The following is a 22,859-nucleotide window of genomic DNA, read 5'->3' as shown; positions in this document are numbered from 1 at the left end:
GATTAAATGTAAAAATAAAACCATAAATCTACTAGAAGAAAAGGCAAATATTTTTAATAATTTTAGAGAAGATTTATTTATAGATTTAACTACATAAAATTTAAAAAGTCATGTAAAAATCAAGAATAAAAGATACTCATAAAAAATACCTGCAATATATATAATAAAAATAAGATTAATGTGGCGTGCCTGGGTGACTCAGTTAAGCATCTGACTTCAGCTCATGTTATGATCTCACGGTTTATGAGTTCAAGCCCCACGTCGGGTTCTGTGCTTAGAGCTCAGAGCCTGGAGCCTGCTTTGGATTCTGTGTCTTCCTCTCTCTCTGCCCCTCCCCCACTCATGTGCTTGCTCACTCTTTCTCTCTCAAAAATAAACAAACATTAAAACAAGATAAGAGTAATGTCTTCAAACTATAAAGGAGTCTTAAAAGGAAAAGACTAACAGCCAAATTAAAACACAAGTAAGAAAATGTAAATTCTAACCCTGACAGAAAAATGGCCAAAGTTCAAGCAGTTCACCAGAGAAATACAAATGGCCAGTAGATAAGTGAAAAATATTTAATGTCCTTTATAATCAAAGAAATGCTTATAAACGACATATCATTTTACGCTCATGCAAAAGGAAAAGGCTAATAGGGACTGCTAACACACAGCAGTGGCAAAAGTATAGGGAGAACAGGCACTCCTACATTGCTGGTGGGAATGTATGTACCCTCGCTTAACTTGTAGTGGGTAGTTTCGCAAACAAAGAAAATAAAAACTCCACAAAATGAAAATAAAAACTCCAGCAAAGAAAAACGATACACACGCAGCCACTTTAAATGACTATGGACCCGGCAATACTACATCTAGTAATTTCTGAGGAAATAACCAAATGAGTGTGCAAAGAAAGGTATAATAGTTATATATGGCCAGGTGTGTCCTATTTGTGAAAAGTTTTAAGCAACCTAAACTATGAACATAGCACAGAGATCTACAGTCACTCAAATATTTATGAAATGGATCTTCAATTTAGCAATATGAAATGATAATCAATTTTAAGTATAAAAAAGGTCATAAAACAGTATTGATAATGAAAGAAAAAGAAAGTGATATAGCTACTAGCTTCATCTTCTACTCAGGCTAATGCAAAACAAAACCATGGGATGGATTATTTTCACATTTTTCATAGATGATTAACTGCACTAATTCTCCATAAAGAGGTATCAATTATTAGCAAAGCACCAGAATCCCAATTTTATTATGAAGACTAGGGTTACAAATTTAGGAAAATCTTGGGCAAGGGTGGGGGATATTCTGATGCATCAGAATCAGAGGATGGAATGACAGAATGATGTACTCTCATTTTACAGCAACATTAAATCAGTGTACATTTTAAAAAATGAAATCTAGGTATAAAGGTAAAATGGCATATGGCCAATCAGTAAGGTGGTGTGGAAAGAAAGGTAAATATGAACGACGTGAATTTGGGTCTCGGGTCACTTAAGATTTTCGACAGGGAATAAAGCCTCTGTAAACCTCGATTTACTGATCTATAACACAGGATGAGAATTCCTTTGCTGATTTGTTGCAGAGGTCGAATGAGGTAACTCCTAAGGGCTTTGTATTTCAAAGCACCATAAAGTACCATTAAGAATAAAAACAATGATTTCTAGTGTAGCATATAGTGCACTATTATGCCAGAATGGATATATTACTCTCATACAGAAGGACAAAATCACTAACTCACATATATGAGTGGAATTGAATTTTTTGAAACTAGAAATATGTTAATTAAATGAATATCTGACAGCAGAAGTTCTTTTTAATAGACAAGGAACCAAAAAGCAGAATCATCAACCTATTGTATTTGGGAGGATAAAATAATGGTTGTTTTTTAAGTTCTGTTTTTCCCTTTATGTTTTTACCAGCTAATGTTATGGAAAGAAAAACATGTACTAAAAAGAAACCTCATGGGGAAGGGAGCCAGGATAAACATACCTATGAAATTTAAACTCCAATTATATCTTATAGTTATAGAGAAGAATTAAATCTCATTTGAAATAAATTACAGTTGATGGTAGAAAAATAAAATAAGGCTCTGATGAAAATATTTATTATAAGCTCTTCTGTCCACAAATATGCAGTATTTAGTCAAGCAAATTAGGAATACATAATTACAAGGCAAGAAATGCTACCGTTCCTGGGGTGCCTGGATGGCTTACTCAGTTAAGCGTGGGACTCTTGGCTTGGGCTCAGGGCATGATCTCAGTTTGTGAGTTTAAGCCCCCATCAGTCTCCTCTCTGATAGGGCAGAGCCGGCTTGGGATTCTATCTCTCCCCCTCTCTCTCTCTGCCCCTCCCTTGTTCACTCTCTCTCAAAATGAATAAACTTAAAAAATTTTAAGGGGTGCCCGGGTGGCTCAGTGGGTTAAGCATCCGACTCTTGATTTCAGCTCAGGTCACGATGTTAACAGTTTGTGAGTCTGAGCCCGACACTGGGCTCTGCCCTGACAGTGCGGAGTCTGCTTGGGATTCTCTCTCACCCACCCTCCTCGTCTCTCTGCCCCTGCCCTGCTTGCTCTCTCAAAATAAATAAATAAACTTAAAAAAAAAAAAAAATACTACTGTTTCTTTCACTCATCAGGTAGGAGAGGCTCCCTATGTAAACTAGGAAGGGAAAATGGCAACATAACATCTTGAAGTAATTTAAAAATACCTCCACTGCAATGACTTTCATTCAAATGTACCTTTTTAGAAATTATTTCTGGTCTCTAGGATTAAAGGAAGAATTGCTGAGACTGCAGTTTAGTGAGTGTAACTTATCTGAGTATCACCCCTGCTGCAGAAGATTTTCAATGACCAAATAAATACATTTAACTACTTAGTTACCAGTACTAGTTTATCCAGAAATAACTAGAACTAAATTTGGCCTAGAACTTTCAGATGAACCGGCCACAGTAGATAATGCTGGGAGACGGGGGTGCCCTCATTTCACAGTGGTAAATGTCCTTCTTCACCCGAGGTTGTAAGAATAAAATCCTATAGAATTCTCATTTATCCCAAAGCAGAATTCTTCTGTCTTGTCCATTAACTTACTCTGAAATTTGTTAAGTGAAAAACCAAAAGGATTCAAAACCCAGAAGTCTTTGCCATTTACAAAACACTCCACTCACACTGCAGGTGTTAGAAGTGAAGCAAAAGGAAATGCTGATGGGGTCAGTAAGGAAAAAGGAGATAGGACTGCTTATACACACATTTGCTGCAGAAAATGAACAACTCTTAATACACATTGTCTCTCAAAAGGAAGTAACTTTGAACCCTTAACTAAACCACTCTAAGGCAGACCTTTACAAAACTACTCCCCAGAAACACCCTGCACTAAAGCAACCGCCGTTAGCTATTAAAGAAATTTAAGTAAACGCAGTACACAAAGCTGCTTTCACTCAACTGTATGAAATGAGTAACTGGTAAAACAAGATTAAAAGAGTGAGCGGTACTGGCATGAGCTGGTAACCAGAGCGGCACTAGCCCGTCCTGGGAAACAATTTCTGAGAACCACCCAAGCAGCCCTGCTCACGGGCTGTCCTCTCTCTAATGACACAGACAGGGCAGCCCCACAGGAGCCCCTGAGGGGGTATCCAGCTCTTCTTAGGGTGGGGCAGGAGAAGAGAAGGCTAATGTGCAGGTGGGAAGGAATCAGGACAGGAAAATCTCTATTAAAAAGCAAAACAGTCCGAGACTGACAGATTTAAACCATACTTTCTTATCTCTCTGTTTCATCTTCATGGTTCTCTGTTCCAGTGAGTACCCCAGTTCTCTGGCTGCTTCTGTGAGTTTTTCATCTATGTTTTTCAAGAGACTAGTTTTCTTTTTATCTGTTACTTCCTTAAGTTTTTTCATCAGAAATAATCTGAAAAAGAAGTAAAAGCCCTCATTATTATTCAGGCCACTGTACTAAGTATACAGATCTTGGGAAGTTAAGGGAGTATGTTAGAGACATCCAATTCCATGCAAGAAAAAGACTGCAGATTACCAACAGTTCTCTCAAATGTCTAACAGATTTCTTCAAGAGAAAAACAATTATTAATAAAAAGCTACCAGTCACAGAAACAGCAAGCATGATTCAAGTCTGCATTGTCTCTATAATGTATTGTCTCTATAATAAAGATAAAAGACTAGGGTGCCTGGGTGGCTCAGTCGGTTAAGTGTCTGATTCTCAATTTCAGCTCAGGTCATGATCTCACAGTTTGGGAGTCTGAGTCCCGCATCACTGCTTGAGTCAGTCTGTCGGTCTCTCTCTCTTGCTCTCTCTCTCTCTCCCCCCCTTCCCCTGCTTGTGCTCTCTCTCGACAATAAATATACATTTAAAAAAAGATATGAGGTATTTAAAAAGTTGACATTAGGGGGGCCTGGGTGGCACAGTCGGTTAAGCGTCAGACTACAGCTCAGGTCATGATCTCATGGTTCATGAGTTCGAGCCCTGCGTCAGGCTCTGTGCTGACAGCTCAGAGCCTGGAGCCTGCTTCAGATTCTGTGTCTCCCTCTCTCTCTGCTCCTCCCCTGCTCATGCTCGCTTGCACGCTCTCTCTCTCTCCTTCAAAAATAAATAAAAACATTAAAAATAAATAAATTAAAAGGTGAGATTAAACCAAATTTAAGCCATATTATTGATAATAACATACAGCATACTGCCTTGGAGAAGTGTGGTAGGACACAAGAAAATAGTATATGGATACCAAAAAGGATTTTTTAAAAGGAGCCAGAAGATACTTGCAATACTTAGGATCAGCAGACTTTTTCAAACTGTTATCTACAAATTTGTGTTATGATAAATTTAGAAAATGTAAAAGGCAATAAAAGCTATTTTATAAGCTTATACAAAAGCACAATTCAAAATAATTTTAAAGTATGTGAAAAATATCATACATCAATGCCAGTTAGGGAAATAGTTACGTTTTATCATAAGCAGGTTAAGATTTTGCCAGCAGAGCAAAAGGTTCAGGGTAAAATGCAGCAGGAAGCAGCACTCAGCTGGACACACAACTCAACCCCCTTCCTCTATAGCTACCTCCAGACTCTCAGAAGGAAACTTCCTTCTATTTACTACTAACACCTGACAGTTTGCTATGGCTGTAAAGAGTTTGGAACATTTAGAGTGGGTATTCTTATCCCCATTTTACAAATAAGGAAACAAGCACATAGGATAATCAACTTACCTAAATTCATATAATTAGTATGAGTGGACTGAAGTGCAGAGAAGCCAAGACCACCAAAAGCATTGTCTTCTGATTACAGCACACATATTACACCTAATGTTACCTTCAATCTTAACCAGCTGTGTATCAAGAGAATGTATTTACATTAACCATTATAAGCAAACTGATCATGTCAGTTCTAGGTAAATCAATCTTTATAGTTTCCCTACCCTGTGTGGCATATGGGCATACAGGCCTTCAAGTACTCTGTGCCACTTGCTTTCATACTTCCATGCACATACTGTCCCCTTGCCTAGAACACTCTTCTTCCCGTTCTTTGTAGTAAGTTCTTATGCATTCATCAAGGTCTAGGTAAAATATCCTCACGATGAAGACTTCCACCACTACTTAAGGTACTTAGTATCTGTCTTTTCATACTTAATCACATTATTATGACTATTTCTATATCAGTTTATTAGGCTTTGGTCTCTCAGCTTCAAACCTACTCTCCAATACTTTGCTTTGTGATGCCTAAAGTTGCAATATGCAAACAGAAACAATCACTGTAAACATTTGTACTCTGTTACGTTAAATCCAACGGGATACCTTGAACCTTGAATGAATCCTTCAGTGGTCTTTGCAAAATACTGGTTCACTAAGTTATGCAGATCTTACAAATATTGAAATTTTTCATTTTATCAAATTCTCTCCATTACAGAAATTGACGATGACACAAACAAATGGAAAGATATTCTATGCTCATGGATTGTAAGAACAAATATTGTTAAAATGTCCATACTACCCAAAGCAATCTACAGATTTAATGCAATCGCTATCAAAATATGAACAGTATTTTTCACAGAATTAGAACAATCCTAAAATTTGTATATAACCACAAAAGACCACAAATAGCCAAAGCGATCTTGAAAAAGAAAAACGAGGCTGGAGGCATCCCAATTCCAAATTTCAAGTTGTATTACAAAGCTGTAGTGATCAAAACAGCACAGTACTGGCACAAAAACAGACACAAATCAATGGAACAGAACCGAAATCCCAGAAATAAACCAATTATGTGGTCAACAAAGGAAGCAAAAATATGCAGTGGGAAAAAGACAGTCTCCCAACAAATTCTTTTACATGCAAAAGAATGATACTGGACCATTTTCTTAGGCCATATACAAAAATAAACTCAAAATGGCTTAAGGACCCAAACATGAGACCTTGAACCATAAAATTCCTAGAAAACAGGACAGGCAGTAATTTTTCAGACATCGGCTGTAACAGTAGCTTTCTAGGGGTCTTCTGAGGACAAGGGGGAACAAAAGCAAAAATGAACTATTGGAACTCCATCAAAATAAAAAGCTTCAGCACAGCAAAAGAAACAACCAACAAAACTAAAAGACAACCTACAGAATGAGAGAAGGTATTTGCAAATGACATATCTGATACAGGGTTGGTATCCAAAATACATAAAGAACTTATAGAGCTCAACACCGAAAACACAAATAATCCAATTAAAAAATAGGCAGAAGACATGAACAGATCTTTCCCCAAGGAAGACACAGAGATGACCAAGACACATGAAGAGATGCTCAACATCACTCGCCGTCAGGGAAATACAAATCAAAACTACAAGGAAGGGTGCCTGGCTGGCTCATTCGAAAGGGCATGTAACTCCTGATGCCAGGGTCTTGAGTTTGAGCCCCATGTTGGGTGTAGAGAATACTTAAATAATTTTTAAAAACCTACAATGAGATATCGCTGCACACCTGTCAGAATGGCTAAAATAATACAAGAAACAGTGTTGGTGAGGATGTGGATAAACAAGAACTCTCACGCACTGTTGGTGGGAATGCAAACTGGTGTGGCCACTGTGGAAAACAGCATGGAGGTTCCTCAAAAAAATTAAAAATAGAATTACCACATGATCCAGTAATTGTACTGCTTGGTATTTACCCAAAGAATACTAATTTGAAGGCATATATGCACCTCTATGTTTGTTGCAGCATTATTTACAACAGCCAAATTATGGAACCAGCCCAAGTCTCCACTGATAGATGAATAAAGACGTGGTGTGTGTGTGTGTGTGTGTATACATATAATAAAATATTATTTGGCCATAAAAAAGAATGAAATCCTACCATTTATAACAACATGGATGGATCTAGTGGGTATAATGCTAAGCGAAATAAGCCAGGCAAAGAAAGATAAATACCATATGATTCCACTCATATGTGGAATTTAAGAAACAAATGAACAAAGGGCGGGGGGAAGCCAAAAAAACCCCCCAGACTCAACTATAGAGAATAAACAGATGGTCACTGCAGGGGAGGTGTGGGGGAGGAGGGGAATATGCGAAGGGGATTAAGAGTATACTTATCTTGATGAAAACTGAGTAATATATGGAATTGCTGAATCACTATTGTACACCTGAAACTAATATAACGCTGTATGTTAACTACACTGGAATTAAAATTAAAAAAAAAAAATTGTCTCCATTACATCACAATGTGAAAAAATCACATTAATATTACCACCATCTCACTAAAAAGTCTTCAGGTAGTGAGAAGCAATTAAGCTCACAACGGTGGTTACAAGCTTCCTTAATTCTAATTTTTGCTTTTGAAATCTCAAATTTTATCACTGACAACAAATACAATCACAGTTGTTTTCTTTGGCTCATTTGAGAAAATGTCTGCCAAATACCCACGTCAGACTATCCAGACTTTGTCAGTCACTCTCTCAAATAAACAAGAAAAGTTCAGCTCCCAACTGTATCTCTTAAGACCGTTTTCCTTGAGATAAACGTTAACATTTGAGGATGCAGAAGTGCTTTCCACGTGCTTCCCATCACATTACACAAAATGTTAAACAGATTGTGTACTCGATGGTAGAGATCTAATATCTTTACTGCTTCATCACTGACATTCTTAGATGACATTCGCATTATATTACTGCTGTGAATGACAACTGTAAATCTGGTGCCATTACCTTGATTCCTGTCAAGGCATCATCAGTATTACCCACCATTACCTTTGTGCCACTGATGCAAAAATGACGTATTATCACAAATAGTTTTGACCTCAGAGTCCTCCTAAAAAAGCATCAGGCACCCCTGGGAGTCTACATACTACTGTTTGATAACTGCTTTTCAGGTTCAAACCTGAATATACATCAGAACCTCCTGGGTTAATGGTAAAAAGTACTTGGAGCTAGTGTTTGAAAAATCATTGCCTACAGTAACAAATCCATATGACCCTGTATAGAAAGGCAGGGTGGCAGAGACCATGGGGGCAGCAGGCAAGAAGAAAAAAGATTATTTAACAAGTTGACCCATGATCTATTGGCCACATTTATTCTTTTACTAAGTACCAAATGTTTTACATAGTATTTGTGCCTGCACAAAGTAAGCATTCATCAAATGAATGTTCATTCATTTCTAATGCCCATTTACACTTAATTAAAATTACAGAAGTATAATTACAGATTACATTTAGATATACTTATAACATGTATTTAAAAAAAATATTCCTGGAGTGCCTGGGTAGCTTAGTTCGTTGTGCGTCCAACTCTTGGTTCTGGCTCAAGATATGATCCCACAGTTTCCTGGGTTTGAGCCCCACATTGGGTTCCATGCTGACCGTGTGGAATCTGCTTGGGATTCTTTTTCTCTCTCTCTTTCTGCTCCCCACCCCCCAACACTGTCTCTGTCTCTCTCAAATACATAAACTTAAAAAAAAAAAAAAGTTTAAAAAAATTTCCTGAGTGTTATTCGAGATGTACTGAAGTGGCATCTCTAGAAGTAAGACCTACAGAACTTAAGGTGAAGTACTCTTAACCATAACTCATGAGGTCCTGATATGCAGTCAGGTTTAAAACCATTAACTAGCAGTTATCAAAGAATGGTCTGAGGATACTATGGGGTCCCTGAAACCTTGCAGGAGGACTTTGAGGTCAAAACTATTGCTATAATTATTTTAGAGAAAAAAAAGAGAGAGAAAAAAAATCATTCTTTTTTTTAAGTTTGAGAGAGAGAGAGAGAGAGAGAGGAGAGAGCACATTCATGGAGGGCAGGGGCAGAGAGAGGGAGAGAGAGAATCTCAAGCAGGCTCCTTGCTGTCTGCACAAAGCCCAGTGTGGGGCTCCAACTCATGAACAGTGAGATCATGATCTGAGCCAAGATCAAGAGTCAGTCGCTGAACCAACTGAGCCACGCAGGCATCCCAGTATTAAAATTCTTTAATCTTTACTAATGTTTGGTGGCTGAATTTGCATCTCTTTGGTATTGAATTCTGCACAAAGAGAACTAGTTTCCCTGAGCATAAAAATAATGTTTATTACAAATAGTCTTCCTTAAAAAGATCTTACTCAGGCTGATAAAGAAATAAACTAAGTGCACTGATTAGTTGATTAAAGGAAGGTGCCAAAAAACTAAAACAGTTATAATACCTGAAAAGTACTTTAACCTTTTACTTCTAAATTGAGATAAATTATTGAAGGTAGAAAACGTTCTTTGTGTGAAATAACATTAGGTACTCAAACAGTCCCTGGTCTTCACCTAAATTATACAATTGTCACCAATTTTTGTTTCCTTTTTGGTGTTCTCCAATAAGCTAAAACAAAACAAAACACAAAACAAAACAAAACAAAAAACCCCACAAAAACCAGAACAGTCTTGGATTATTTTACCACTGTATCTTTCTTTTTTAAAAAAGAATTTTAGGTGATGGGGCACCTGGAGGGCTCAGTTGGTTAAATGTCCAACTCTTGATTTTGGCTCAGGTCTTGCTCTCATAATTTGTGAGTCTGAGCCCCGCATTAGGATGTGTGCTGACAGCACAGAGCCTGCTTGGGACTCTTTCTCTCCCTCTCTCTCTGCTCCTACCCCATTCACACCATCTCTCAAAATAAACAGACTTTAAAAAAAGATTTTTACTAAGACTAATGAAAAGTCCTGCATTTTTGCATGCCAAATTATTTGTAGAATGAATAAATTATTTATGCAGCATCTACTGTGGGGCAGGTACTGTGCATAAGGAAAAGCCTCCACCCTCATGGAACTTGTATGTTAATGCAAGAGACAGGTAATAAGTAAATGGCAACAGTTTCTAATAAAGATACCACCAATTTAAACTGAATAATCTGAAGAGTTTAAAAGAATATATAAATTGTAAATAACAAGAAACACTGTGGAAAAAACTGGGAGGTATCAGAAAGACAAACAGCTTTTTTTCTGACATCCACCATATAGTTGCTCTTTCAGCTTTACCAGTATGCATGCAGCAGTCTAGAGAGGGCACCTGTTGACTTAGTTTGAATTGTTTACTGGAAATTTGCACTACTGAGTCACAGGGAATAGAAGTCTTTTCAAGTAGGGTATGAAAAGAGGTCACACAAAACATGACCTATTTATATGGAAGGTGACAAAGATTGCTTTCTTCATTTTATTACAATGTAAACTGCACAGCTGCTGCCAGACAGCTTCAAATCAAGTCTGTGGCTGGCACAGTATATGGACTGGCTCACGCAGCTCCATTCAAAGCCCCTTTCCCACAAGAGCTTGCTACATTTCCCACACTACTCTTCAGCTCCGGCTCCACAGGAGGCCTAGCTCCTCTCAAACAGATACAATTCCTTGAAATCTGAAAGGCAGAACAGATAGCAGGTGGAAGCTGTGCGTCTGTTTCCAGCAGTGACTCATTAGAGGCATCAGACTATTCAGGAGCAGCTACAGCTGAGATGTCGGTGCCTGGTCTTCAGCTTCTATCTGGGCTGAGAGGCGGAGGCAGGGCAGCCCTTTTACTCCCACAGGTTCAATCACAGACAGTGACTGACGAGAACGACCTGTGGCAGCAGTTCTTGACCGCTCCCCAACAGCGGCACAGCTATAAACTCCACTGCCGAGCCAGCTCTGCCACACAACTGGCACGTCTGGAGGCTCCACTGGCCCTTCCAAAAATTTTATGAGCGCCCGACTTTCTTTTCTTTAATTCCAGTATAGTTAACGTATGGGGTTATATTAGTTTCAGGTGTACAATATAGTGAGTCAGCAATTTATGAGCACCTGCTTTTACTGTATTAAATCTTTGAAATGTACACAATGGGTTCTTTTAATGAACTCTTAGTGATGGTGTTTAAAATAAAATGCCTAAAAATCTTTTGATTTTTGCCATGGGACTAATGAAGTCAAGATTAGATAATATTTTTCTTAAAGTAATTTGTTTTATAAGATGGGTACTTTTTTGGTGAAAAGTAGCCAAATAGAAGTGTGGATACGTGTCTGACTTCGGCTCAGGTCGTGATCTCACGGTTCATGGGTTTGAGCCCCGCATTGGGCTCTGTGCTGACAGCTCAGAGCCTGAAGCCTGCTTGGGATTCTGCGTCTCCCACTCTCTGCCCCTCCACTGCTCACAGTCTGTCTCTCAAAAATAAACATAAAAAAAAAAAAAAAGTGTGGATAAGAATATCTGCAAACATCATGGAAGTGACCTCTTGAAATCTAAAATTTTGTAGTTACCTCAATGCGCCTCAGTGATGGACTGAGACAGTACAAAAAGTATAAACAAATATTATAAACAGGAGAAGGATTAAAAAATTTTCTTACTTGACCGCAGCAAACACATTATCTCCACTTTGAACAATTATGCAGTTTTTCTTTGCTTCATTTGTACCAACATATACAGGAAGTTCATCAGGAGAATCCCTGTGTAAGCAAAAGATATTAAAAATTTAGTTGCCCATCATTTATCAGGCAAATAGAATTTTAGACCTATAGACAATTTATGTCTGCAGGTTTTTAAGAAATTGGGACAAATTTGCCAGGTTTAAGCTCTAAGTTTCTTAGGAATATCTCCAATAAATCTTGCTTATATAACAGATCTAAAATTAAAATTCTTAGGACCTCGTTACTTTCATATCTAAATACAAAGAAAGGGGGAATAAGGCCTGTCAAAAGTAGGGGAAATTACACACAATCCTCTCTACCTTAGTTTTATAGTCTGTGAAAAAAGGTAGAGAAACAAAAACAAACAGGACAAGCAGAATCATAAAACATGAGAAGGAAAGGGATACAATTCATACATATAATCAAATCATTTTACTTTACAATAAAGGATACCAATACACAGCAATGAAGTGACTCAGCCAAGGTCCTAGTAAATTAATGGCAAAGCCAGAAGCAGAATCTATGTAACCCAATTCCCAGCCCTTTGTGCATTCTACAGTACCACACTTCTCACTAGGCAGGTTTCCTCTACTTCCTGTATTATCCCACAGTCGATCTTCAAACAGCATCTCTACTGATAGAAGTGGCCAAGGTATTTTTTCTCTCTAAAGGTACTTCTATTTCTTAATAGTCTAAGCATTTTGCATATCCATTTAATCCTTTTAACATTCCCATTAAGTATGTACAATTATTATCCTCATCTTACTAGAGGAAACTGGGTAAACAGAAACGGAGTCATAGAAAATCACAATCATTAAAGGTGGCTAGCACATGGTCACTCAGATAATAGAACCAGTCTGACTCCATAGCACATTCTTATTTCTACGGCCCCTGGAAGCACAGGGCTAATTTAAGCCATGACAGCTGCTCTAAATTAACTTTCTTGGGCCACAAGAGTGTTTCTGAACCCAAAAGGTAAAAAAGTTTATAACCACAAAGGAAAAACCAGTGAGGTTCAACCCTGAAGAATTCACTCATCTTAGGGTAGGCTACAATGATATTATCAAGAACATTAAATGCCTATGTATCCACCAAAAAGAGGAAAACATGCCCTTCACCTTGAGTCCAGTGAATGTCTACTTATATTCTTATACTTATGTATACAGCCCAGTAGCTGTATTTTACAGAAGAAAAGATCCTTTACCTGAAATACCCCATGTGGAACTGAGTTTTATTATCTCCAATAATAATGGTCTGGAACTCAGGAGGATCATAGTAAAATCTCCAGTGAAGGTTAAAATTCAGGTTTGCTGACTTTTTCTTCATTTTATGTTTTCCGGCAAGGATATCATAAGGACCCACTAATCGAAGTCCAAGGCTTGTGGAAAGTGAATCTATAAAGTAAGTAAGTTTATTGAGACAATAACTTTCTGAAGGCAGACAGGAAAGGCCTTTCATTCGTAAACTATTTCTAAGAAATTTTCTTAAAAAAAAAAAGCTTCTAAAATCAAAGAGCTTCAGTTACATTTGAAGACATACATAATGAAAAATCAGAGCAATGAAAATGTGGCACTCACATTTAAGATTCTCTCTTAAATTTACAACTGATTACATTTCAAACATTTCTGCTGTCTCTTATTTTAGACAAAGCCAGACAGTTTTGTATTCTCATGGGCATATTAGAGCTTCAAGTACTTACATTGTCTCATTACTATGTTGTTATTAGCCTAAAATGTTTGTAGCATACCCATATTAAGGAAGAAATAAGACGGACAGTAAGTGAATGTGCATGGAGGGTAAATAATTTATTTAATAAAAAATATATTTAATGAAAACATTTCCTTTCCCTTCCTCCTACACCTCAGCCAACTATCACTCTCAATTCCCTTGCTTTTGGCCAACACTAATTCTGGATGATTGCATCTCTTCTCCAACCACAGATCACAAAGGGAGAATGCTAAATAAAACCAGTCAGTGTGCATGTCAAACATATCTTTTTATATCAGATGGGTCCTTGTTGCTTCTTTTTTTTTTTTTTTTTTTTTTAATTTTTTTTCAACGTTTATTTATTTTTGGGACAGAGAGAGACAGAGCATGAACGGGGGAGGGGCAGAGAGAGAGGGAGACACAGAATCGGAAACAGGCTCCAGGCTCTGAGCCATCAGCCCAGAGCCCGACGCGGGGCTCGAACTCACGGACCGCGAGATCGTGACCTGGCTGAAGTCGGACGCTTAACCGACTGCGCCACCCAGGCGCCCCGCTTGTTGCTTCTTTAAGAGAGAATAAGCACTCCAGGCAGGACCTGGATATGCAAGGAGATGGGGATTGAGAGAGGAAGAAAATTCTTGGAAGAGGTGACAATACAAATAAAGGCATAGAAACAGTTTATTCAGAGGGGAAAAATAGTTCAGCTTATTTGGAACTTAGGGTAGCATACACTGATTTTTTTTTTTTTTAAGTTTATTTATTTTGAGAGGGGAAGAGGAGGGGCAGAGAGAAAGAGATGGAGAGAGAGACAGAATCCCAAGCAGGTTCCATGCTGACAGCTCGGAGCCCAATGCGGGGCTCGAACTCAAACTGCAAGATCATGACCTAAGCTGAAATCAAGAATGGGACACTTAACCAACTGAGCCACCCAGGTGTCCCTACGCTAATTTTCAAAGTAACAAAAAACTAAAGTTATCCATCTTATTAGCCAGTCATAACAAGGTTAATAGTCTGATATACAATAACAATGTTTTCCTCCTTCTATGAACATACAGATATTTTAAAGACAATCATGCTGTTTTATAATGGTTGTTTTCCATTCTGTCCTCAAACTTTCTATTTTTCCATGCTATCAAAAATTTTTTCCTAATCTTTAATAGCTTTATGATATTCCATTATTGAGACATTAACCATTTCTAATTTTTTTTACTCCTCTAAACAATATTTCAGTGAACATCTTTGGTAATACACGTTGTACAATCATATTTTTAGAAAAGTTGCTGCAGACTTTAAGTGTTTTGCTATATTGACAAAATTGTTATCTACCAATACACATTTCCATCAGTAGTATACAGGAGTGCTTCTCTCCCACCTGTTAAAACATGTAAACAGCACAAAATGGTGAAAAGTAACTCTGTCACAATTATCAGTTTTTTGTGCATTCTTTCACAGACGGTACATAAGCACAGAGAAAGTACATAGGAATACGTGTGTCCTTGACTTCTAAAAAATATATATGAACGGGATGGGGGTGGGGTCACCTGGGTGGCTCAATAGGTTAAGCGTCCGACTGTTGATCATGATATCACATCATGATCTCACAATCTGTGAGTTTGAGCCCCGTGTCTGGCTCTGTGCTGGCTGTGTGGAGCCCGCTTGGAATTCCCCCTCTCTTTCTGCCCTTTCCCTGCTCGTGCTCTCTCAACATAAACGTAAAAAAAAAAAAAAAAAATACAAACGGTAGCATACTCTACACATTTTTTTTTTCACTTGACATATTTTAGGCACAGTACTTTATTATATAAAATCTACCTTGTTCTTTTAAAACTATGAATATCCATCGATAGATGTGTTACTGTTTAAGCCATTTCCCACTTTTGTTTCAATAAATTTGATTGAAATGAACATTTTTAGTTCATCTAATCGCCAAGTTCCTAGAACTGCTAAGTCATACTAAAACTCCTGCAACAAATCAAAGTACTTGTTTTCCTTTAAACCCTCATCAAAGCATGTTGTGAAAATATTTACCTTTGCCAGTATAACGGGATAGTCACATATTATAGCCTTATTTTTCTATTTCTTAGAAATATCTTTGAAAAAGTTCCTTTTCTATGAACTGTTTAGATCCTTGCTCCAGTTTCCTACTGTCTTTTCCACTCAGAGAAGCAGAATGATTTTGGAGCAACTCACCAGCTGGCTTTTCAGGATCAAGCTCTTCACAGAACTTCCAGAAGTGATAGAAATCTTCAGGCAGAGAAAGCTTATAATGATTTTCTACTTCTTGTCGAAGGTCACTGGAGACATCAGCTTCACAGGATTTACTCTTCTTCACATCAACTGTGTTTTCACACTGAAAGTCAGTATACAAAACTTTGTTTCTCCAAAAGTAATTTTGGCAGCTTTCCTTGCATAACAATATTGCTCATTTCTGTTCACCCAACTCTGAGATTACATTTTCCTTAAAACTCTACAAATGGTATTTCTGAATAAAATCTAGAGATTCTTTTGGGCAAAGAAAAAAGGAAAACAGTTTATAATATACAGCGGTCAAGAAGGATACACACAGTAAGTCTTTAAGTATATTTCTCTAAGATAATGGAAATACAGAAAATAAAAAAAAACAAGTATAAAAGGTAAAGAACAGGAAGGGGAATAAGGAATAGGAAGGTTTTGCCTTCTTTGGGTAAATAGGTCATCATGCCCTTTAAGTAGATTCAGTGATCACACCGGAAGCCAACTGCAGAAATAACTAGATAAAAGGGGATTTACTAGTTAAAACATTTCAGAAAAAGGTCTTTAATACCAGGACTAAGTTATGACACTCATCTTTTAATATCCCTGCAATATGGTCATTATGTAAGTATGGTAGGTTTTATAATGCCTACTTGATAAATTTCCATAAAGGTTATGGTTGGTTGGAGGTTATGCTTAGTTGAAGGTTACGTATCTTTAGTTTTCTCAGTAGCAGTTTTTTTCTTTCTAGGAACCTCGATCCTTTCTTTTTGGATTAAGTTTCTTTTTATTCTTCCTTTCCACCTGTATCAGTGCTTTTCAATTAGGAACGATTTTGCCTCCCAGGGGACACACTTAATAGTCATAAATTTAGGATAGGGTGCCACTGACATTCAGTGGAATAGAGGCCAGGGATGCTGTTAAGCATTCTACAATAAACAGGGTCAGCTCCCTCAACAAACACTTACCAGGTTCAAAATGTTCATAGTGCAAGGCTGAGAAATTCTAACCTAGACATTTCTCAGATTTTATTTTCCCAGTAGGCTCAAGTTTATTGATGTTACTTTATGTATCAAAGTCTATAAAATTTATTTATGAATCAGTTGACACACACAAGAATGTTCTTGGGTCGGCTCAGTCGGTTACGTGTCCAACTCTTGATTTCAACTCAGGTCATGATCTTACAGTTTGGGAGTTCCAGTCCTGATGGGGCTGCGTGCAGCCTGCGTGGAATTCTCTCTCTCTCTCTGCCCCTCCCCTGCTCATGCACAGACACGTACTTGCTCTCTCAAAATAAACATTAAAAAAAAGTTCTTGATAGTGCTGTTTCTAAGAGTAGGAAACGCAACAAATGAAAATGCCTATTGACATGAGGATGTAAGGTTATAGGATTTCAAACAGTGGAATATTCTGCTTAGTGAAAAGAAAAATATAGCCACACAGAATATAGATCAGTCTTAATACAATGTTGAATGAAAGAATAAAGTCCTTGAAGTTTATATGCAGCATGATAGCCTTTTTATGACACTCAAAAACAATAAATAAGTTTGAGATAAAGCTATAAAAAGAAGACAAAACATAAAACTGAGGATGGTAGCTACATAAATGGGGGTGACAGGAAGCCAGGCAGAAAAGATAGATGATGAACACAAGTATAGCTATTGTGTTTTAGTTCTTGAGTAGGGCAAAGGGTTCACAGATATTTTTTATATTATTAAATAAGGTAAAGAGGACCATGCATTGACCAATAATTTTTTTTTTTTAACGTTTATTTTTGAGACAGGGAGAGACAGCGTGAACGGGGCAGGGTCAGAGAGAGAGGGAGACACAGAATCTGAAACAGGCTCCAGGCTCTGAGCTGTCAGCACAGAGCCTGATGTGGGGCTCGAACTCACGGACTGCGAGATCATGACCTGAGCCGAAGTCGGATGCTTAACCGACTGAGCCACGCAGGGGCCCCGCTCATAAAACAATTTAAATTGAAGAAAAAGGCTATTGAAATATGCATCTAGGAGCACCTGGGTGGCTCAGCTGGTCAAGCATCTGATTTCAGTTCAGGTCATTATCTCATGGTTCATGAGTTCTAACCCCACACTTGGCCTCTCTGCTGTCAGTGCAGAGCTCGATTTGGATCCTTTGTCCCCCCTGTTGGCTCCTCCCTTGCTCCTGCACTCTCTCAAAAATGAATAAACGTTTAGGAGTGCCTGGGTGACTCAGTCGATTAAGAGTCTGTCTGACTCTTGATCTCGGCTCAGGTCATGATCTCATGGTTCATGAGCTGGAGCTCCACACTGGGCTCTGCACTGGTCAGCATGTAGCCTGCTTGGAACTCTGTCTCCTTTTCTTTGCCCCTCCCCCGCATGTGCTTGCTCTCTCAAAAGAAAAATTTTTTTTTAACGAGTAAGCATTAAAAAAGAAAAGAAGGGGTGCCTGGGTGGCCCAGTTGGTTGAATGTTCGACTCTTGATTTTGGCTTGGGTCATGGTCTTGCAGTTCCTGAGTTCGGGCCCCACATCGGGCTCCATGCTGACAGTGTGGAGCCTGCTTGGGAATCTCTCCTTCTCTCTGCCCCTCCCCTGCTTGCTATATCTCTAAATAAATAAACATTTAAATACATTAAAAAAGAAATATGGATGCAGAAATGAATGTTGATAATAATAGTAAAGATAACAATAAAAACAATAATAATAAACGAAACTTATCATGCACTTACCATTTGCCAAGTCACTGTTCTAAGCACTTTCTACAAATTAACTCATTCAATCCTCACAATTGCCTTATGAGCTAGATACTATTATCCACATTTTACAAATAAGAAAAATGAAGTAACTTCCCTTACGTCCCTAACTGAAAGTAGAACGGTTAAACCCAGATGAGCTGGCTCCAGAGCACAGATTCATCCACTTTATGCTGCTTCTCCAATTACATACAAAAGAGTAAGAACATATGGGCGCCTGGGTGGCTCAGTCAGTTAAGCGTTGTACTTTGGCTCAGGTCATGATCTGGCAGTTCGTGAGCTCAAGCCCTGCCTGGTCTCTGTGCTGACAGCTCAGAACCTGGAGCCTGCTTCAGATTCTGTGTCTGCCTCTCCCTCTGCTCCTCCCTTGCTCAAGCTCTGTCTCTCTCTCAATAAATAAATAAATTAGGAACATATCAAGTCCTGACCTATCCTCCCTTATGTTTTCACAGCAGTCTTTGGTTATGCTTTCAAAGACTGGCTCAAACTTAAGATGTTAGAAAGAAAAGCCTTAATCTACCTTGCTGAAAGACAGTTTTGCTTAATGGTTAGGTTGCCTGGGTTGACTCTGGACTCTTCTGCTTTCCAGCTCTGTCACCTTAGGGAAGTCATTTAACCTGTGCCTTATTTTATCTACAAAAAGGGCATGTAATACCTATATCACAGGTTTGTTAGGAGGAATAAGCTGTTTGTGAAAATACACAGTAGTTGTAGCAGATAATAAATACTAGCTATTACTGTTAATTATGGTCTCTATAAATTCATTTTCATCTTTGTTTTATTTCTAATACTATCACTCAAAGCAGTTTATAGCACCTTCAATGGGAGATAACGATTTTTTCAGCTTTGTCTTACCTCACACACTAATTTAGTAACCTCAAATCCCCAATAACTAGAATTTAGTGCAGCTGTCCTCTTCATTGGCTACACTCCTCCTTTACCCCTGTGTTCCTAGAAAGCATGACCCAATATAAATAATGCTCAGGCCCTCTAACAATTAAGCGAACACTGTCCTGCTTTATCCAGTTTATAATCCAGAGGGAGTCATTTTTCTGAAAACTTTCCTTATCACAATGACATTTCTTTCCTGCCTGAGTCTCCTAATTGCTACAGCAGTAAGGAACTTCTGAAATCGAAGAACAGGATGAGAATTTGCATTTACTTTATGCCCCGTCCCCCATTAGTGCCTTTATAATCAGGTCCCTCTTTCCCATCTACCAGACTCCAGTCAGGCAGAACTCCGCTGTGCCCAAACATCCTCTACACTTATTTCTTATCCCTTATTTCTCTCTCTGCCTTAAAAAGCCATTTCCAGCTTAAGTTGCCCTAAAAGATTCCCTTAACAACCTCCTGGGACTTAGATCCTCCTTCAATGTTTCCCCAGCACTTTCTACGCAGCAGCGTTACAATACCAAACAACAGAAAAAGTTAAAGTAAAATGTTCATTTGTGCCAAGTTGGGGGCCATACATGGGGGCAGTGGCAGCATGATTCATCCTGAAACCGCGGCGCCCGGGCAGAGCCTGGCATATAATCAGTTTCCAATCAACATGTTGCTGGCTGAACGACTGAACCACTGGTTGTCTTACGCGGCTTCCCCCAGGATCCGCAGCACCGGGAGAAGCGCACAAGAGGAGACAGGACTACTTCTCTGGTCCAAACCCCAGCAGAGCGGGAAATAGCAGCCAGGGGCAGACAGTCGTTCCCAGGCACACAGCAACCACTCAATGACCACTGGAGAAATGCAATGTGCTGCCCCTTGGTGCCCTAGCTATTACCCAGAGAGCTCGGCAGAGCTCACACACCCACTGTGGCAATACCTGCTGCCCCTCCCCGCCGGGTCTGCGTTTCCCGCCGCCGCCGGCCATTCTGTAGTCGCAGTGCCTGTGGGGTCCCGCGTCCCGCCGTTGCTTCCGAGCGCCGCCAACTGCTTCCGGTTCAAGAGACACCAATCAGAAACCCTGTGCTGCCAGGGCCACGCCAGAGGGAAAAGCCTCCGCCGTTGCCCCGCCCCGCCCCGCGAGGCCCCAGAGGAGGATGGCAGAGGCCCCGCCCACTTTCCCACCGGGCACGGGGGGCGGTGCCGCTTAGATCCACCCTTATTGCCTCACCGCGCAAGCTGCTGTCGCGCAGACTAGCTGCAGGGATGCTCCTGAGACTCCAGTGTACCGAATTTGGATCCGTTAAGGTGATCCGGACTTCCTCTTTAGGTGTTTACTAGTGTCAAGGCTGGAAGTATGGCACTGCCATCACCCAAACCCTCGTTTTTCCTTGATTTATATTTATTTAAAGCATTGAATGTTGTCTTCCTCTTTTCCATCTCTCTACCTTCTCCACTATACTATTGCTACCTAACAGTAACTCTTATTCTCAATTATCTCTCAGAAGGAAATCAGTTTCTCTCATTCTTTCTTACAATTTGGATTGTGTTCTCTACACCCTGCTATGCAAAGTGTACCCCCAGGAGCATCAACATTAGCATTTTGAGGAGAGCTTGTTAAAAATTCGGGACCTAGGGTGCCTGAGTGGCTGAGTCAATTAAGCCTCTGACTCTTGGTTTTGGCTCAGGTCATAATCTCACGGTTTGTGGGATCCAGGTCCATGCTGACAGGCCACAGCCTGCTTGAGCTTCTCTCTCTCCCACTCTCTCTGCTGCTCCCCTGCTCGCAGGTGTGCATTTCCTCTCTCTCTCTCTCTCTCTCAAAAATAATTGAACTTTAAAAAAATTCAGAATCGCACACTTACTTTCTCTAAAAGACAAATGAACTTAAAAAATTCAGAATCCCACACTTACTGAATCAGAGTCCGCATTTCATCAAGATCCCCCATTGATTCGTGTGCACTCAAAGTTTGAGAGGCACTGCATTCAAATGATCTCCTGGTGCCTCCTCCAGTGCTGACATTCTGGAAGGTCTTCTGCCTCATTCCTGAAAGGATTCTCTATTTCCTGAATGTCTGTCTTCCCTTTTCTTGATTTTATACCATAGCTTTGTGGAACCTATCCTCCGTGAGTGATTCCCTCCCCCTTTTCATTAGACCTCGCATGTCTGTACTGTCTTTATTCTGGCTGAGTATAGAATTCTCTGTTGAAAATAATTTTTAGTCAGAATATTAGAGGCCTTGCTTCACGATGTTTTAGCTTGCTTCACGATGTTTGTCATTACCTGATGATTCCTATTCTTTATAGGTAACTTTCTTTCATTTTTTAAAAACACAAATTTATTATCTTATAATTCTGGAAGTCACAGTGTAGAATCAGTCTCACTGTGCTAAAATCAAAGAATAGGGAGACATTTACCTACTTCATCCTCAAGTAATTTCTTTATGTGTAACCTGTTTCTGTTTTGTTTCATCTCAAGAAGTTTTAGGATTTTCTCTTTATTCCCAATGTTCTCAGACACCATCATGTATCTTGGTTATAGGTGTTTCCTCATTTTTATGGAGCTGGTATTTGGTAGGTTGTATTTGATCTTGAGACATATGTCTGGGTTCTGGAGATTTTTCTGGTGTTATCTATGGCTAATTTTCTCTATCGTCCCCCTCCCTCATTGTATGTCTTCTTTTTCGGAAATTCGTTATTCAGATGTTTGACCTTCTTGAATGATGTTTTTTCTTATTTGTCTGTTCTATTTTCTATCTCCTTTTTCTTCTTGTTCTACTTTCTGGATAATTTTCTGGATTTAATTAGACAAATATATCAAATTATTATTTTGGTTTTTTTTAATGTTTATTTTTGAGAGAGAGAGAGAGAGAGAAAGTGTGTGTGTGCAATTGTGGGAGGGAGACAGAGCATCCAAAGCAAGCTCTATGTTGAGAACAGAGAGCCCAATGCAGGCCTCAAACTCACGAACCCAGGAGATCATGACCTGAGCTGAAGTCAGACTCTTAACTGAGCCACCCAGAAACCCTGATATCAAATTATTATTATTCTTTTATTATATAGGCATGCCTTGGAGATACTTTGGGTTTGGTTCCAGACCACGGCAATAAAGCAAATATCACAATAAAGTGAGTCAAATGAATTTTCTGGTTTTCCAGTGCATATAAAGTTAGGTTTATACCATACTATAGTCTACTAAATATGGAATAGTATGATGTCAAAAAAAATGTACACCCCTTCATTTAAAATATTTTAGTACTAAAAAATGCTAATTATCATCTGAGCTTTGAGTGGAATCTTTTTGCTGGTGGAGGGTCTTGCCTCAATGTTAATGGCTGCTGATGGATCAGGGTAGTGGCTGTTGAAGGTTGGGTGGCTGTGGCAATTCCTTAAAATAAGACAACAATGAAGTTTGCTGCATCAATATGTTGCTGGGTGAACTGGGGAGATCTCTGGGCCCTG

General features: G+C 39.0%; 1 protein-coding gene and 1 long non-coding RNA gene across 2 annotated transcripts in view; one reads left to right on the top strand and one right to left on the bottom strand.

The window, feature by feature from the left end:
* HPF1 (histone PARylation factor 1) overlaps positions 1-20,481 on the bottom strand; it is a 29,285-nt gene extending 8,804 nt beyond the window's left edge. Inside the window, exons 1-5 of the mRNA XM_025922306.2 lie at positions 20,338-20,481; positions 15,741-15,900; positions 13,048-13,237; positions 11,784-11,882; positions 3,744-3,894 (exon numbers count right to left, since the gene is read on the bottom strand). Coding sequence (XP_025778091.1) covers positions 3,744-3,894; positions 11,784-11,882; positions 13,048-13,237; positions 15,741-15,900; positions 20,338-20,385 — 648 coding nt within the window. The 5' untranslated portion in view covers positions 20,386-20,481. The remainder of the gene's footprint in view (positions 1-3,743; positions 3,895-11,783; positions 11,883-13,047; positions 13,238-15,740; positions 15,901-20,337) is intronic.
* A 22-nt stretch (positions 20,482-20,503) lies between these two features.
* LOC147581662 (uncharacterized) lies at positions 20,504-22,539 on the top strand. Its single transcript, XR_015250136.1, has 2 exons — positions 20,504-20,705; positions 22,461-22,539. It is a non-coding gene; the product is annotated as an uncharacterized LOC147581662 (long non-coding RNA).
* The last annotated feature ends 320 nt before the right edge of the window (positions 22,540-22,859 follow it).

This window comes from Puma concolor, chromosome B1 (assembly GCF_028749965.1).
Source record: "Puma concolor isolate L17-30 chromosome B1, mPumCon1.1.hap2, whole genome shotgun sequence".
Taxonomy (NCBI): Eukaryota; Metazoa; Chordata; class Mammalia; order Carnivora; family Felidae; genus Puma; species Puma concolor.
Note: the sequence above shows the minus strand (reverse complement) of the source record. Positions and strands in the feature narration are given on the sequence as shown.